General features: G+C 35.1%; 1 protein-coding gene across 1 annotated transcript in view; it reads right to left on the bottom strand.

The window, feature by feature from the left end:
* The window catches only part of LOC133638631 (guanine nucleotide exchange factor VAV2-like), a 190,884-nt gene that overhangs the window by 112,861 nt on the left and 59,525 nt on the right, over positions 1-18,498 (bottom strand). The window contains exons 5-6 of the mRNA XM_062031422.1: positions 11,307-11,405; positions 726-794 (exon numbers count right to left, since the gene is read on the bottom strand). Coding sequence (XP_061887406.1) covers positions 726-794; positions 11,307-11,405 — 168 coding nt within the window. The remainder of the gene's footprint in view (positions 1-725; positions 795-11,306; positions 11,406-18,498) is intronic.

The raw sequence follows: 18,498 nt of genomic DNA, 5'->3' as shown, positions 1-18,498 counted from the left end.
AAAATCCGATGTATCGGCCCCCAGACTACATTTTGTTCTCTAAATTTGGCACCCGAGTCAAAATAATTGCCCGGGCCTGCAATAAAACCATAGGATTTCTAAGATTGGTGAATACAAGTATTGTGATATCTCGATTTTCGTACGCCCTAATTTGTATACGCTTCAGTTTTCGACTTAAGTCTTCGCCAAAACATTGCTCCGGTTACCATATACCCTCTCAGATATCGTACGGACAAATTTTCGTGTCACAAAGTCCGTTTTCTCCTGCATCATTCCGTGAAATTAAGTGCCCAAACAAAGAATCTTGCGTCCCTCTGCTTATTTTAATTGCAAAATAATCCACCAATTGGCCAGAGGTATTTTAGATTGCTTACCATAGTAACTAATTAGATTACCATAGTAACTAGTATATCATGCAAAAGTACAGATTCCAACCACTGAAATACTTTGTATAGTCTATACGTCTATACGTCTATACGGTCATTAGAAAACATCACTGCACATCATAATGGTAGCTACACTTAAAGATCTAAAAAAATTATTTGGGAATGTCCGGCGGGCCAGATTGAAAAGATTAAACTGGGCCTTAACTTGCCCAGGTCTGCTCTAGAGAATATGTGATGTACCATTTTGTAACTGTATGCCTGTTTGAAAAAAATTCAAACTCATGAAGTTATTCTCATTCATTCCTTCACAGATCCAGGTGGACTTTACAGCTCACTCACCTCAAGGTTAACGAAGATCGCCTCCATGTCCTGCGGACTCAAGATGTGTCTCAGCGGGATCATGTAGTTCTTAAGGGGGAAACAGTCATTGTGAAAACTGTTACTTTTGATGCATATACTGTACAAAACCAGTGAAGTTGGCACGTTGTGTAAATGGTAAATAAAAACAGAATACAATGATTTGCAAATCTCTTTCAATTTATATTCAATTGAATAGACTGCAAAGACAAGATATTTAACGTTCCAACTGGTAAACTTTGTTATTTTTTTGCAAATTTTAGCTCATTTGGAATTTGATGCATGTTCCAACAGTTTAGATACAACATTTCTCAACCAGCTATTGCAAGGAATTTAGGGATTTCACCATCTGCGGTCCGTAATATCATCAAAAGGTTCAGAGAATCTGGAGAAATCATTGCACGTAACATTGAATGCCCGTGACCTTTGATCCGTCAGGCGGTACTGCATCAAAAAAGCGACATTAGTGTGTAAAGGATATCACCGCATGGGCTCAGGAACACTTCAGAAAACAACTGTCAGTAACTACAATTGGTCGCTACATCTGTAAGTGCAAGTTAAAACTCTACTATGCAAAGCGACAGCCGTTTATCAACAACACCCAGGAACCCAGAAATGCCGGCGGCTTCGCTGGGCATGAGCTCATCAAAGATGGACTGATGCAAAGTGGAAAAGTTTCAAAAGGTTCCGAGAATCTGGAGAAACTGTTTGAAGCGGCAATGCCCGTGACCTTCCATCCCATCAAAAACACAACATCCGTGTGTAAAGGATATCACCACATGGGCTCAGGAACCCTTCAGAAAACCACTGTCAGTAACTACAGTTGGTCGCTACAGTCGCTACATCTGTAAGTGCAAGTTAAAACCCTACTATGCAAAGCCAAAGCCATTTATCAACAACACCCAGAAACGCCGCCGGCTTCGCTGGGCATGAGGTCATCAAAGATGGACTGATGCAAAGTGGAAAAGTTTCAAAAGGTTAAGAGAATCTGGAGAAACTGTACGTAAGCGGCAATGCCCGTGACCTTCGATCCCATCAAAAAAAAAACGACAACAGTGTGTAAAGGATATCACCACATGAGCTCAGGAACCCTTCAGAAAACCACTGTCAGTAACTACAGTTTGTCGCTACATCTGTAAGTGCAAGTTAAAACTCTACTATGCAAAGCGACAGCCATTTATCAACAACACCCAGGAACCCAGAAATGCCGGCGGCTTCGCTGGGCATGAGCTCATCAAAGATGGACTGATGCAAAGTGGAAAAGTTTCAAAAGGTTCAGAGAATCTGGAGAAACTGTACGTAAGCGGCAATGCCCGTGACCTTCGATCCCATCAAAAAAAAAACGACAACAGTGTGTAAAGGATATCACCACATGAGCTCAGGAACCCTTCAGAAAACCACTGTGAGTAACTACAGTTGGTCGCTACATCTGTAAGTGCAAGTTAAAACCCTACTATGCAAAGCCAAAGCCATTTATCAACAACACCCAGAAACGCCGCCGGCTTTGCTGGGCCCGAGCTCATCTAAAATGGACTTATGCAAAGTGGAAAAGTGTTCTGAGTCCACAAATCAAATTTTTTTTTGGAAACTGTGGACTTTATGCCCTTTTATTTACCATTTACACAACGGGCCAACTTCCCTGGTTTGGGGTTTTGTACATTTATTTCACTTACGTATCCTGAAGAGAGAAAAGAAAAAAACCTGCCCATGCCACAACTTTATGGCTGTCACATTCCATCATCATAATAACAACAAATAGATCAACACCAAAGCACTGAAGGCTTTATTAACCCCAACTCAATTAAGCTTAACGAGTCCTATGATCATAAGGAGGTTGTTTGTTCTCATTTAGTCTGGTGTTGGGGTGATGCGGGGAACACAGGGCACACATTTGCTTTAATGAAATTAGCGGAGCGCCTGATTTGTTTCTCTCCATCACCTTGCGAATGAAATCTGTCGACACATAAAAACTGATGTGTTAGCAGTGAGCGGCCATCTCCGCGAGGCCTCCTGAATAAAATGAGGGCGTGGAGGCTTAACGGGGCGGGTTGGCGTTGCAAAGGAACGTGCATGGTTCGATATCTGTACGTTTAAACACACGCTGACCATGTTAAGTACACTTGGAAGGCATATTTATTATTAATATAAATCTCCTGCATTGGATCCTGTTAGATTGTCTGAGTGTACCTAGATATATGGATGTTAATGACCATGTGTGTGTGTGTGTGTGTGTGTGTGTGTGTGTGTGTGTGTGTGTGTGTGTGTGTGTGTGTGTGTGTGTGTGTGTGTGTGTGTGTGTGTGTTCTTGTATTTCTACCCTTCTTGAGACATCAACAAGGAAAAGTAGTCCATATGAGGACCGGTGAACAAGTTAAGACCGGAATCATGGTCCCAATACGGAGAACCAATGCATCTAATAGAGAATGTCTCATTTGCACCCCCTGGTGGTGAAATCTATCAAAATTAGGGTGGTCCCTAAAAGGAGGGATTTTTCAAATTGACTGTGTGTCGATTATAAGTGCTCCCCCACTGGTCAACATATGAAATAACAAGTGTGTGTAAAAATTTGAAGTGCTCCCCCTCTGGTCCAACATATGAAATAACAAGTGTGTGTAAGAAATTGAAATGCGCCCCCTTTGACCAAAATTAATTAAAAAAAATAAATAAATATGTATATAGAGACATACTGTAATAACTTGAAGTAATTAATGTAGATTAAAAACCAATTACAAACATAAATAAAAACTAAAAATGACTAAAAGCAGTCTTTTTCTCACAATGTGTCGTCTTTTTTCTTGTAAAATTGGGAACAATTTCTCATATTCTTTCTGTTTCTGTAATATTGCAATATTTCCTCAAAAAAAGGATTACTTCTTTATGTAAAATTATTACTTTTTAATGCAATAGGTGACATTTGTCATATAAAATTATGACTTGTATCACAATATCGCCAATTGTTTTGTTGTTCTTGTAAAATAGTGACATTTTTTCAAATTATGACTTTTGTCATAATTTTGCCAAGTAAACATTCCGATTATTATTATAATATTGCCAACATTTTACAGTTTTCTTATAAAATTGTGACTTTTGTCGAGTAAAACTACGACTCTTTCCATAAAATTGACAACATTCTAAGCTTTTCTTGTAAAATTGCGACTGTTGTTGAGTAAAATTCCAACTTTTAAAATTGGGAACAATTTCTCATATTATTTTTGTTTCTTTCTTGTTATTTTTGTTATTTTCTTGTAAAATTATTACTTTTTTAATGTAAAATTATTACTTATTAATGCAAAATGGTGACATTTGTCATATCAAATTCTGACTTGTATCACAATATTGCCAATTTTTTTGTTGTTCTTGTAAAATAGTGACATTTGTTGAGTAAAATTAGGACTTTTGTCATAATTTTGCCAAGTAAATTTCCGATTATTATTATAATATTGCCAACATTTTACAGTTTCCTTATAAAATTGTGACTTTTGTCGAATAAAAGTGAAATTCCAACTCATTTTTCACAACAAGCGTTTTTATATTTACATAAATAAATAAATAATAAGATTAAAAACCAATTACAACCAAAAAATAATAATAATACATTAACTAAAAGCAGACTTCTTTCTTAAAAAATTGGGAACAATTTATCATATTATTTTTGTTTCTTTCTGTAATATTGCAATATTTTCTTGTAAAATTATTACTTTTTTAATGTAAAATTATTCATTTGAATGCAAAATGGTGACATTTGTCATACAAAATTATGACTTGTACCACAATATTGCCAATTGTTTTGTTGTTCTTGTAAAATAGTGAACTTTTTTCAAATGATGACTTTTGTCATAATTTTGCCAAGTAAAATTCCGATTATTATTAAAAATATTGCCAACATTTTACAGTTTTCTTATAAAATTGTGACTTTTGTGAAGTAAAACTATGACTCTTTCCATAAAATTGCCAACATTTTAAGCTTTTCTTGTAAAATTGTGACTGTTGTTGAGTAAAATTCCAACTTTTATTGTAATATTGCACAAATGTTCAGTTTTTCTTGAGCATTTTGACTTGCGTTGAGTAAAACTACGACTACGAAGTTTTTCTTGTGAAATTGTGACCTTTTTCTTGTGAAATTCCAACTTATTTTTCACAACAAGCGTTTTTATATTTACAAAAATAAATAAATAATAAGATTAAAAACCAATTACAAACAAAATGAATAAATAAATAAATGAACTAAAATCAGACTTCTTTCTTAAAAAAATTGGGAACAATTTCTCATATTATTTTTGTTTCTTTCTGTAATATTGCAATATTTTCTTGTAAAATTATTACTTTTTTTATGTAAAAGTATTACTTTTTTAATGTAAAATTATTACGTATTAATGCAAAATGGTGACATTTGTTATATAAAATTCTGACTTGTATCACAATATCGCCAATTTGTTTGTTGTTCTTGTAAAATAGTGACATTTTTTGAGTCAAATTATGACTTCTGTCATAATTTTGCCAAGTAAAATTCCGATTATTATTAAAATATTGCTAACATTTTTAAGTTTTCTTATAAAATTGTGACTTTTGTCGAGTAAAATTACGACTCTTTCCTTTAAGCTTTTCTTGTAAAATTGCGACTGTTGAGTAAAATTCCAACTTTTATCGTATAATTGCACAAATGTTCAGTTTTTCTTGTAACATTTTGACTTGCGTTGAGTTAAATTACGACTTTTATTATAATACTTCAAAGAGTTTTTCTTGTGAAATTGTGACCTTTTTTTTGTGAAATTCCGACTAATTTTTCACAACAAGCGTTTTTATGTTTACATAAATAAATAAATCAATCAATCAATGTTTATTTATATAGCCCTAAATCACAAGTGTCTCAAAGGGCTGTACAAGCCACAACGACATCCTCGGTACAGAGCCCACATACGGGCAAGGAAAAACTCACCCCAGTGGGACGTCGGTGAATGACTATGAGAAACCTTGGAGAGGACCGCATATGTGGGTAACCCCCCCCCTCTAGGGGAGACCGAAAGCAACGGATGTCGAGTGGGTCTGACATAACATTGTGAAAGTCCAGTCCACAGTGGATCCAACACATCAGCGGGAGTCCAGTCCACAGCGGGGCCAACAGGAAACCATCCCGAGCGGAGACGGGTCAGCAGCGCAGAGATGTCCCCAACCGATGCACAGGCTAGTGGTCCACCCGGGGTCCCGGCTCTGGACAGCCAGCACTTCATCCATGGCCACCGGACCTATGCAACTCCCCCTCGCAAGGGACAGGGGAGAAGAGGAGAGAAGAAAAGAAACGGCAGATCAACTGGTCTAAAAAAAAAAGGGGGGGTCTATTTAAAGGCTAGATTATACAAATGAGTTTTAAGATGGGACTTAAATGCTTCTACTGAGGTAGCATCTCTAACTGTTACCGGGAGGGCATTCCAGAGTACTGGAGCCCGAATAGAAAACGCTCTATAGCCCGCAGACTTTTTTTTGGCTCTGGGAATCACTAATAATAAGATTAAAAAACAATTACAAACAAACAAACAAAAAATAATAATGAACTAAAAGCAGACTTCTTTCTTATAAAATTGGGAACAATTTCTCATATTATTTTTGTTTCTGTAATATTGCAATATATTCTTGTAAAATTATTACTTTTTTTATGTAAAATTATTACGTTTTTATGTAAAATACTTACTTATTAATGCAAAATGGTGACATTTGTCATATACAATTCTGACTTGTATCACAATATTGCCCATTTATTTGTTGTTCTTGTAAAATAGTGAAATTTGTTGAGTAAAATTATGACTTTTGTCATCATTTTGCCAAGTAAAATTCTGATTATTATTATAATATTGCCAACATTTTACAGTTTTCTTATAAAATTGTGACTTTTGTCGAGTAAAACTACGACTCTTTCCGTAAAATTGCCAACATTTTAAGCTTTTCTTGTAAAATTGCGACTGTTGTTGAGTAAAATTCCAACTTTTATCATATTATTGCACAAATGTTCAGTTTTTCTTGAGCATTTTGACTTGCGTTGAGTAAAACTACGACTTTTATTATAATACTTACAAAATTCTAAGTTTTTCTTGTGAAATTGTGACCTTTTTCTTGTGAAATTCCAACTCATTTTTCACAACAAGCGTTTTTATATTTACAAAAATAAATAAATAATAAGATTAAAAACCAATTACAAACAAAATGAATAAATAAATAAATGAACTAAAATCAGACTTCATTCTTAAAAAAATTGGGAACAATTTCTCATATTATTTTTGTTTCTTTCTGTAATATTGCAATATTTTCTTGTAAAATTATTACTTTTTTTATGTAAAAGTATTACTTTTTTAATGTAAATTATTACGTATTAATGCAAAATGGTGACATTTGTTATATAAAATTCTGACTTGTATCACAATATCGCCAATTTGTTTGTTGTTCTTGTAAAATAGTGACATTTTTTGAGTCAAATTATGACTTCTGTCATAATTTTGCCAAGTAAAATTCCGATTATTATTATAATATTGCTAACGTTTTAAAGTTTTCTTATAAAATTGTGACTTTTGTCGAGTAAAATTACGACTCTTTCCTTTAAGCTTTTCTTGTAAAATTGCGACTGTTGTTGAGTAAAATTCCAACTTTTATCGTAATATTGCACAAATGTTCAGTTTTTCTTGTAGCATTTTGACTTGCGTTGAGTAAAATTACGACTTTTATTATAATACTGACAAAAGTTTTTCTTGTGAAATTGTGACCTTTTTTTGTGAAATTCCGACTAATTTTTCACAACAAGCGTTTTTATTTTTACATAAATAAATAAATAATAAGATTAAAAAACAATTACAAACAAACAAACAAAAAATAATGAACTAAAATCAAACTTATTTCTTATAAAATTGTGAGCAATTTCTCAAATTATTTTTGTTTCTGTAATATTGCAATATTTTCTTGTAAAATATTACTTTTTTTTATGTAAAAGTATTACTTTTTTAATGTAACATTATTTAGTATTAATGCAAAATGGTGACATTTGTTATATACAATTCTGACTTGTATCACAATATTGCCAGTTTGTTTTTTTGTTCTTGTAAAATTGTGAAATTTTTTGAGTCAAATTATGACTTCTGTCATAATTTTGCCAAGTAAAAATTCCGATTATTATTATAATATTGCTAACATTTCAAAGTTTTCTTATAAAATTGTGACTTTTGTCGAGTAAAATTATGACTCTTTTCGGAATAATGCCAACATTTTAAGCTTTTCTTTTAAAATTGGGACTGTTATTGAGTAAAATTCCAACTTTGTATCATAATATTGCACAAATGTTCAGTTTTTCTTGTAAAATTTTGACTTGCGTTGAGTAAAATGACGACTTTTATTATAATAATGCCAAAATTCTACGTTTTTCTTGTGAAATTCCAACTCATTTTTCACAACAAGATGTTTTACATTTACATAGTATGTATATATTATTAATGTTGTAAATACAAATCTTTATATATCTAGAAAGGGTGGTCCTAAAGAGGTAGGCATTTTTCGGATGTCTCAAGAAGGTAACAAATACAAGAATGTGTGTGTGTGTGTGTGTGTGTGTGTGTGTGTGTGTGTGTGTGTGTGTGTGTGTGTGTGTGTGTGTGTGTGTGTGTGTGTGTGTGTGTGTGTGTGTGTGTGTGTGTGTGTGTGAGACAGACAGAGCGATGCGCCAAAGCCCGGGGGACCAGCGTCTCATGCTGCGGGCCATCTAATAATAACCATTATTGATCTCTTCCAGTGACATTTGTTGGCTGCCAATAGTGAAGAGGCCCACACAAGCACAAGTCACAGCACACTCTGGTCAAAGAGAGAGAGAAGTCTACCGCCAAAGAAGGAAAGACCGTAACTAGGAAAGGGAAGTGACACTGCGGTTGGTTGGTATTTCTCTTGACAAAACCAAAATAACAATAATGATAATGATGAATTTCACAAAGCTACAACTAGGGTTGTCCCGATACCAATATTTTGGTACCGGTACCAAATTGTATTTCGATACTTTTCGATACTTTTGTAAATAAAGGGGACCACAAAAAATTGCATTATTGGCTTTATTTTAACAAAAAAATCTTAGGGTACATTAAACATATGTTTATTATTGTAATTTAGTCCTTAAATAAAGTAGTGAACATACATTAAGTGTTTGCGATCACTAAGTGAGGGCCAAGTTGGAGTGCTATCACGTAGCACTATCGCTCAACGTTTCAAATAAGAAGAAAAAAATAGTGACTTTACAATGTTTGCTCTCACTGGGATGCAGACTATTGGGATGGTTGTATCTTTCAGCACTTGCGCTCTCCTTGAGGCTGCGTGCGGATTTTTCGAAGTCGACCGACTTCTCGGCTCGGTGAAAGGTGAGGGTCGTGATTCATGACCTAGCATTAACTTTTACTAACTCAAAGGTAATACAGCAGCAGGTTGGATACCAGAAAAGTAGTTCCTCTGTGTTAGCTCTTACAAAACAATGTCGCTATAGTTTGGTTAATATACAGGTCAAATCTAAAAGCTGCTTTTTGGTGGGTTTTTTGATATTTTTAGAGCACTTTATAGGTGGATTAGATGAATCTCAATTACATGCATTGTTAGCCACCTTGTACTAGCACCAAGCAGTGTGGGTGGGGAGCGTTTCCACTGAGCGTTTCCAGAGCGGCCAGCCTGAAATGCGGGTGTCAGCGACAGACGCGGAAGGAGGTTTTTACAACAAAGTTCTAAAGCTTAGTGATATATCACATATATCAGATTGTAGGTGGGTTTTTTTTACCCTTCGAGTTCATATTTGACTGTGTTTGTTGCATTTTTGTTGTGTTTCGCTTGATTGTGAAATATGTGGATGGAGAGGGGGGGTGACGTTCATAGGTTGTCAATATTCAGTGTTTTATCGGTCATAGTTAATATTGTAAATCGCACATTCTTTATTTTTATGTACATTCTGGGTGTCTCATTCTACGGAGCCCCTAAAGGGACATGGGGGAATTTTTTTTTTTTAATAATTTTTTTTTTTTTTTTTTAGACATGTATCTTGTGCGCTCCAGAAACTTTTTATAAATTTATAAAAAAAATGTAAAAAAAAATATTATTATTATTTTTTTTTAAGACATGTATCTCGTGCGCACGAGAAACTATCTCGTGTGCTCCAGAAACGTTTTATAAATTTATTAAAAAAAATTTTAAAAAATTATAATTTTTTTTTATATATATTTTTTTAAGACATGTATCTTGTGCGCACGAGATAGTTTCTCGTGCGCACGAGATAGTTTCTCGTGCGCATGAGAAAGTTTCTTTTTATCAAATTATTTTTAAAAAATTATAATTTTGTTTATTTGTTTATTTTTTTAGACATGTATCTTGTGTTCACAAGATAGTTTCTCGTGCGCACGAGATACATGTCTAAAAAAAATAAAAATAAAAATTAATAAATTATAAAAATAGTTTCTTTTTATAAAATGATTTTAAAAAATTTATATATTTTTATAATTTATTAATTTTTTTTATTTTTTAATTTTTTTAGACATGTATCTCGTGCGCACGAGAAACTATCTTGTGAACACAAGATACATGTCTAAAAATAAAAAATAAAAATTAAAAAATAAAAAAAACATCCATCCAACAAATAAAAAAATAAAAATAAATTTAAAAAAAATCCATCCATCCATGGATGGATGGATGGATGGATGTTTATTTTTTTATTTTTTTAGACATGTATCTTGTGTTCACAAGATAGTTTCTCGTGGGCAGGAGATACATGTCTAAAAAAAATAAAAATAAATAAATTATAAAAATATATATATTTTTTAAATCATTTTATAAAAAGAAACTATCTCGTGCGCACGACATACATGTCTAAAAAAAATTTAAAAAATTAAAAAAATTATAAAAAAATACATTTCCCCCACGTCCTTTTAGGGGCTCCGTACTCATTCAGTAAGAACATTTAAAATTCATTTTTTAGCATTAAATCAGACATTATTGTTAGTTTTTGTGTTAGTTTTCCTAAAAATCCGATATACCGGCCCCCAGACACATTTTTTTCCTCTACATTTGGCCCCAGGGTCAAAATAATTGCCCAGGCCTGCAATAGAACATGTGATTTCTAAGATTGGTGAATAAAACTATTGTGATATCTCGCTTTTCGTACGCCCTCATTTTTATATGCTTCAGTTTTCGAAATAAATCTTTGCCAAAACATCGCTCCGGTTACCATATACCCTCTCAGATATGGTACGGCCAAATTTTCGTGTCACAAAGTCCGTTTTCTCCCGTATCAATTCGTGAAATTAAGTGCCCAAACAAATAATCTCGCGTGTTACGAACTGCGTATTTTAATTGCAAAATTAAGAAGTTTTTCACTCTTTAGAACGTACAAAAAAAGGAAATACATGTTTCCGATTGTGGATAATGGGAAAAAAGTCCCCCGAAAAGTGTAAGTGGACAGTTTTTGTAGAAATATGAAGATCAGTTGGTCAGTTTAAACACAGTTTTATAAACAGATCAAATATAATGTAGCACATACACAAAATAAGTCAATAAGTCCACACTCACCTTCTCAATATCTTCTAGGGTTTTATAATACTTGGCCTCGGTCTCCTGGATCTCCACCAAACAACAATTCCTCTTGTCGTCTTCCGTCATTCCCATTTTCTATGACACAAGTCATAAATAATCAGTCAGAGTAATTCCACAAGTTACAAGAAGTACAAGATGATTGACGAGCTCTTCGTCTCCAACTTTAACAGGCAATATGGTGGGTGGGGAGGTGGTGATAATTTCCCGGTGTAAATAATTAGGTCATTAATATGAAGCCTCCTACGCAATAACACTCCTGACAAAACTAACTACAACTGTGTCGGAATGCTGAAGTATTAATGTACCTGCCATAAATAATATTCATGAGCAAACTCACTCACAAAACCCAAAACCAGGGAAGTTGGCACGTTGTGTGATTCCTAAATAAAAACAGAATACAATGATTTGCTAATCTTTTTCAACTTATATTCAATTGAATAGACTGCAAAGACAAGATATTTCATGTTCCAAATGAAAAACTTAGACTACTTTTATACCCAATCATGGCACCCACCTGTTCCCAATTTGGCTTCGGCTTTGCGTAGTAGAGTTTTAACTTGCACTTACAGATGTAGCGACCGACTGTAGTTACTGACAGTGGCTTTCTCAAGTGTTCTTGAGCCCAAGTGGTGATATCCTTTACACACTGATGTCGTTTTTTTGATGCAGTGCCTCCTGAGGCATCGAAGGTCACGGGCATTCAATGTTGGTTTTCGGTTTTCTTTTGATGATATTACAGACCGTAGATCAGGGGTCACCAACCTTTTTGAAACCAAGAGCTACTTCTTGGGTACTGATTAATGCGAAGGGCTACCAGTTTGATACACACCTAAATAAATTGCTAGAAATAGCCAATTTGCTCAGTTTACCTTTAACTCTATGTTATTATTAATAATTAATGATATTTACACTTAATTGAACGGTTTAAAAGAGGAGAAAACACGAAAAAAATGACAATTAAATTTTGAAACATAGTTTATCTTCAATTTCGATTCTTTAAAATTCAAAATTCAACCGAAAAAAATAAGAGAAAAACTAGCTAATTGGAATCTTTTTGAAAAAATTAAAAAAATAATTTATGGAACATCATTAGTAATTTTTCCTGATTAAGATTAATTTTACAATTTTGATGACATGTTTTAAATAGGTTAAAATCCAATCTGCACTTTGTTACAATATATAACAAATTGGACCAAGCTATATTTCTAACAAAGACAAATCATTATTTCTTCTAGATTTTCCAGAACAAAAATGTTAAAAGAAATTCAAAAGACTTTGAAATAAGATTTAAATTTGATTCTACAGATTTTCTAGATTTGCCAGAATATTTTTTTTGAATTTTAATCATAATAAGTTTGAAGAAATATTTCACAAATATTCTTCGTCGAAAAAACAGAAGCTAAAATGAAGAATTAAATCAAAATGTATTTATTATTCTTTACAATAAAAAAAATAAATTTACTTGAAAATCGATTTAAATTGTCAGGAAAGAAGAGGAAGGAATTTAAAAGGTAAAAAGGTATATGTGTTTAAAAATCCTAAAATAATTTTTAAGGTTGTATTTTTTCTCTAAAATTGTCTTTCTGAAAGTTATAAGAAGCAAAGTAAAAAAATGTATGAATTTATTTAAACAAGTGAAGACCAAGTCTTTAAAATATTTTCTTGGATTTTCAAATTCTATTTGAGTTTTGTCTCTCTTAGAATTAAAAATGTCGGACAAAGTGAGACCAGCTTGCTAGTAAATAAACAACATTTAAAAAATAGAGGCAGCTCACTGGTAAGTGCTGCTATTTGAGCTATTTTTAGAACAGGCCAGCGGGCTACTCATCTGGTCCTTACGGGCTACCTGGTGCCCGCGGGCACAGCGTTGGTGACCCCTGTTGTAGATTGTGAAATCCCAAAATTCCTTGCAGTAGCTGGTTGAGAAATGTTGTTCTTAAACTGTTGGACAATTTGCTCACGCATTTGTTGACAAAGTGGTGACCCTCGCCCCGTCCTTGTTTGTGAACGACCGAGCATTTCATGGAAGCTACTTTTATACTTAATCATGGCACCCACCTGTTCCCAATTAGCCTGTTCACCTGTGGGATGTTCCAAATAAGCGTTTGATGAGCATTCCTCAACTTTCTCAGTCTTTTTTGCCACTTGTGCCAGCTTTTTTGAAACATGTTGCAGGCATCCAATTCCAAATGAGCTAATATTTGCAAAAAATAACAAAGTTTTCCAGTACGAACATTAAATATCTTGTCTTTGCAGTCTATTCAATTGAATATAAGTTGAAAAGGATTTGCAAATCATTGTATTCTGTTTTTATTTACCATTTACACAATGTGCCAACTTCACTGGTTTTGGGTTTTGTATATATTGATATTGAAATAATATAAGATCAGCTTTGCGAAAATGCCACAGTGCACATTTAGCTAACCATGTCTCTACGTGTACACAATAAAACAATGGTGGTTCAGATAAATGTCATGTTAATTTTCCTCAGGTGAAGTATACCGTGGCATGGCAGCATGGTCGTCATCCTCTGATGTCACAGCTGCCTCCCATGGGCATGAGTCAGACTTTGGACCAGCTGCCTTGTACAGCTAATTATCCAACTAATTGGCGAGCCCCCCTTGTGGGATACTACCCTCTTATTTATTTTGTTTTAAACAGAGCAGTGATGGAGGATGAAAGGCTGAGTCACAAGCACAGCGTCACTCACCTGCATGTATCTGATCTGCAGCACAAAAGAAGGCAAAAGAGTTTGAAAAAATCAAGCAAAACTCAACATCACTTAATACTTTATTAACAAGTATTAAAGAATATATTAATGTATCACTCTGTGTGTGTTAGCAGGATTATATGAAGGGGAAACATGCTACGAAAGTCATAGATCAGAGGTGTTCAACCCGGAAGTGTTAGTGCTGCAAGGGATTCTGGGTATTTTTTCTGTTGTGTTTATGTTGTGTTACGGTGCGGATGTTCTCCCGAAAATGTGCTTGTCATTCTTGTTTGGTGTGGGTTCACAGTGTGGCGCATATTTGTAACAGTGTTAAAGTTGTTTATACGTCCACCTTCAGTGTGACCTGTATGGCTGTTGACCAAGTATGCCTTGCATGTGGTTGGGCCGGCACGCAAAGGCAGTGCCTTCAAGGTTTATTGGCGCTCTGTACTTCTCCCTACGTCCGTGTACACAGCGGCGTTTTAGAAAGTCATAAATGTTACTTTTCGAAACCGATACCGATAATTTCCGATATTACATTTTAAAGCATTTATCGGCCGATAATATCGGCAGTCCGATATTATCGGACATCTCTAGTTTAAAGTGGCCCGCAAAAGCTTTGAAATAATATGTGTCGATGACGAAATTTACACAATATATTAGATCTTTCTATTTTGACAGGAAAAAAATACACGCAAGCAATTGCATATATTTTAAAATGTAATATTATCTAATAATGCAACAAATATAATACTTTCATACATTTGAAACATTTTTTTTTTTGTTAAAATAAAAACGATAGTGACAAATATGTGCTTGACTTATGATTTCCAAGCAAGTTTTCCAGCCACACTGTAAAAAAAAAAACAATACTCTAGATCAGTCTTTTTCAACCACTGTGCCGCGGCTGTGCCGTGCGATATTGTCTGGTGTGCCAATGAAGGCAACGAAGCATAGGGGATGTCTATGTAAAACGACAGTAAAACTGAACTGGCTACAAAGTAAACAAAAACAAAATGCTGGACGACAGCAAAAACTTGCAGCGTGTGGAGCGGAGATGGCGTCCACAAAGTACATCCGTACAATGTCCACACAAAAAAAGATAGCAACAACTTAAATTCCTCGCACCTGCTAAAACAAAGCAGGTGCGGGGAATAGCGCTCACAGGAAGACATGAAGCTGCCACAGGAAAACACCAAAATAAGGGCACAGGACAAGAACTAAAGCACTACACACAGGAAAACACCAACAAACTCAAAATAAGGCACAAGGAGGACCTGGTGGAGTGTCATTTTTTAACGTTTGTGCTGGTGGTGTGCCTCTGGATTTTTAAATGGAAAAAAATGTGCCTTGCCTCAAAAAAGGTTGAAAAACACCGCTCTAGATCAGGGGTGTCAAACTCATTTTAGATCCGGGGGCCACGTGGAGACAAATCTACTCCCAAGTGGGCCGGACTGGTAAAATCACGGCGCGATAACTTAAAAATAAAGACAACTTCAGATATTTTGTTTGAAAATAGAACAAGCACATTCGGAAAATGTACAAATCATAATGTTGTTGTTTTTTTTGCTTTTTTTGTGTTTTTACACTTACATGTTGCGGTTAATAGTATTATATCTTTAGATCAGGGGTGGGCAATTAATTTTTACCGGGGGCCGCATGAGCAACCCGAGCACTGCTGGAGGGCCACATCGACAATATTTCAATTAAATTTTGCTCAATATTATTTTTGATGTATACCGTAAGATAAATAATAATAATAATTAATAATAATAGTAATACTTCAACATAGTGTGTGTAACAGCATTCCATGACTAATATAAATAAATTAACATTAATAATAAATGACAGTAAAATAAGCACACGTATGACTGAGGAGTCATAGTGTAACTTTGTGTGGTGTTTGAGTTGTCCGACTTTTTGTGTGGCCATAAACGCACCAGTGGTTTAGTGCTATGCGTGTTGGTGACAGATGACAAGTTGGTTTTGGCCTGGTTTGTACGGCAGAAAATGACTCGTTTTTTGAGATAGAAGTGTTTTACTCATGTTTTTGGTGTGGTTATGGCCGAATATAAACAGTTTTGCTCAATAAAGTGATGGATATAATTCCTGTCCTCGAAGCATCTCGATAGACGTTACAATAATTGAACGGTGTTCAATTGAACGGTGTTGACGAACACCGTTAGGGCCGCTTGTTGTCACTGTCACTCAGAGTTGCATTGCAAAATTACATAGAATAAAAATGTCTATTTTGTTTAGAATTCAGATGGGTTTGATTTGGTGCGCGGCATATATTTGCTGTGCGCAGAGGACGCTTGAGCAGTGCGCAATTGCGCAGGCGCGCACCTTAGACGGAACGTTGCTTGGCAGTCCATGTCTTGTTGAAAACACGGCATTCCTCATCAACTTTTCTCTTTTTAGCGTCTCGGGTGTAAACCGTGCATCACTTGTCGCTGCATGTGCACCTTCACTCGCAGGTTACACACGGACACACGCCCATAAATAATAATTTTCAAAATAAAAGCAGCACAGTTGTATTGCGCGCACGACATAGATGTTTTTTCAACTTTATTTTGTCATTTGTGATTGCAGCTGTTCACATTCACTCACACGCATACGTCCACACGGAAGTAGTACAAATAACGATTTTCAAAACAAAAGCAGCACCGTTGTATTGCACACTCGACATAGATACTTTTTAAATTTATTTTGTAATTTATAATTGGCCTCACGCGGGCCGGACAGGGACGCACAAAGGGCCGCAGAATGCCCAGGTCTGCTTTAGATAGACAGACGGACGGACGGAAAGAAAAAACAAGTCCATTAGGGCTGCGAATTTTGGGTGTCCCACGATTGGATTCAATATCAATTCTTGGGGTCACGATTCGATTATAAATCGATTTTTTCGATTCAAGGCGATTCTCGATTCAAAAACGATATTTTCCCGATTCAAAAGGATTCTCTATTCATTCAATACATAGATTTCAGCAGGATCTACCCCAGTCTGCCGACATGCAAGCAGAGTAGTAGATTTGTGTAAAAAGCTTTTATAATTGTAAAGGACAATGTTTTAGGGGGCGGCGTGGCGAAGTTGGTAGAGTGGCCGTGCCAGCAATCGGAGGGTTGCTGGTTACTGGGGTTCAATCCCCACCTTCTACCATCCTAGTCACGTCCGTTGTGTCCATGGGCAAGACACTTCACCCTTGCTCCTGATGGCTGCTGGTTAGCGCCTTGCGTGTATATACTCACAAGAAACCGAATAGCTTTGTCTTTGACCTTTTTTTTTTTACTTAAAGAAAGCAAATTAACATATTATATGAGAATGTTATGTTATGATTATCTTTAACCGAATCACAGCAGTGCTCAAATTAAAAAACAGCATTCCCTCTCATGTGATATTGCTTAATTAACATTAATGACGTGCACTTTAACAACCAGGCTTACAACTATACCTAATATATAAAGGGGTGGAAAAGTGACTATTACCTGCAGGGCAAACATTAGCTAACCAGAAGGCAATAACAACGTAAACAAAAAACACCTGCTTAAAAGATCTAATACAAATGTCCCTGAGGAATGTAAGGTGGGAGTACTGTAATTACCTAACGGTACATTATTATTTTCCATAACAATTTAGCCCCCTCCACAATATTAACCCGACGTTAAAACAGAACTAGCTATTTATTGATTAGCAATTGCCGAATCATGTAACATTAGCTTAATGCTAAAAAGCCAGGTTACTATCACAGACAAATAATTTCATGTAGGCTAACGTTACCTACCTGCTACCCTCTGTCTTTTTCTCGTTTCTCCTCCTCTTCTTTTCTATTTTTTCTTCCCTGGGCACCTGACAGTTTTGGCCGTTTTGACATCTTGTGTTGATTTTTTGATGTGGTAAGAGTCATGATACGGGAAGGGAGGGGGCGCACCGTGCGGGGGGATGCAATGTTGTAACAAATAATATTTCTATTAAATAGGCTTTACTTTGCATTTTAATTAACGTGGGATTATTTTTTGTATTTAGAAATAATAGTAACAACTTTTTTCTTTTTTTTTTAATCCAACATTTGCGGCACTGGCGTGGCGCCCCCTGATGGACGGCGCCCTTAGCATTTGCCTATACGGCCTATGCCACGGGCCGGCCCTGGTGTAAGCCACTGTGACACTATTGTTCTTTTTTTTAAATTGTATTATTGTTGTTTTTTTTATAAATGTCTAATGATAATGTCAATGAGGGATTTTTAATCACTGCTATGTTGAAATCGTTACTAATATTGATACTGTTGTTGATAATATTATTTTGTTGGATTGATTAATTTTTTTAAAAAAGGAAGAAAATGAGAATGAGAGAATCGATACTGAATCGTACAACGTGAGAATGGCTATTTGAATTCAAATCGATTTTTTTCCCACACCCCTAAAGTCCATGTCAGAAAACCAACACATTTAGCTGAACTG

Source organism: Entelurus aequoreus, linkage group LG21 (assembly GCF_033978785.1).
Source record: "Entelurus aequoreus isolate RoL-2023_Sb linkage group LG21, RoL_Eaeq_v1.1, whole genome shotgun sequence".
Classification (NCBI taxonomy): Eukaryota; Metazoa; Chordata; class Actinopteri; order Syngnathiformes; family Syngnathidae; genus Entelurus; species Entelurus aequoreus.
Note: the sequence above shows the minus strand (reverse complement) of the source record. Positions and strands in the feature narration are given on the sequence as shown.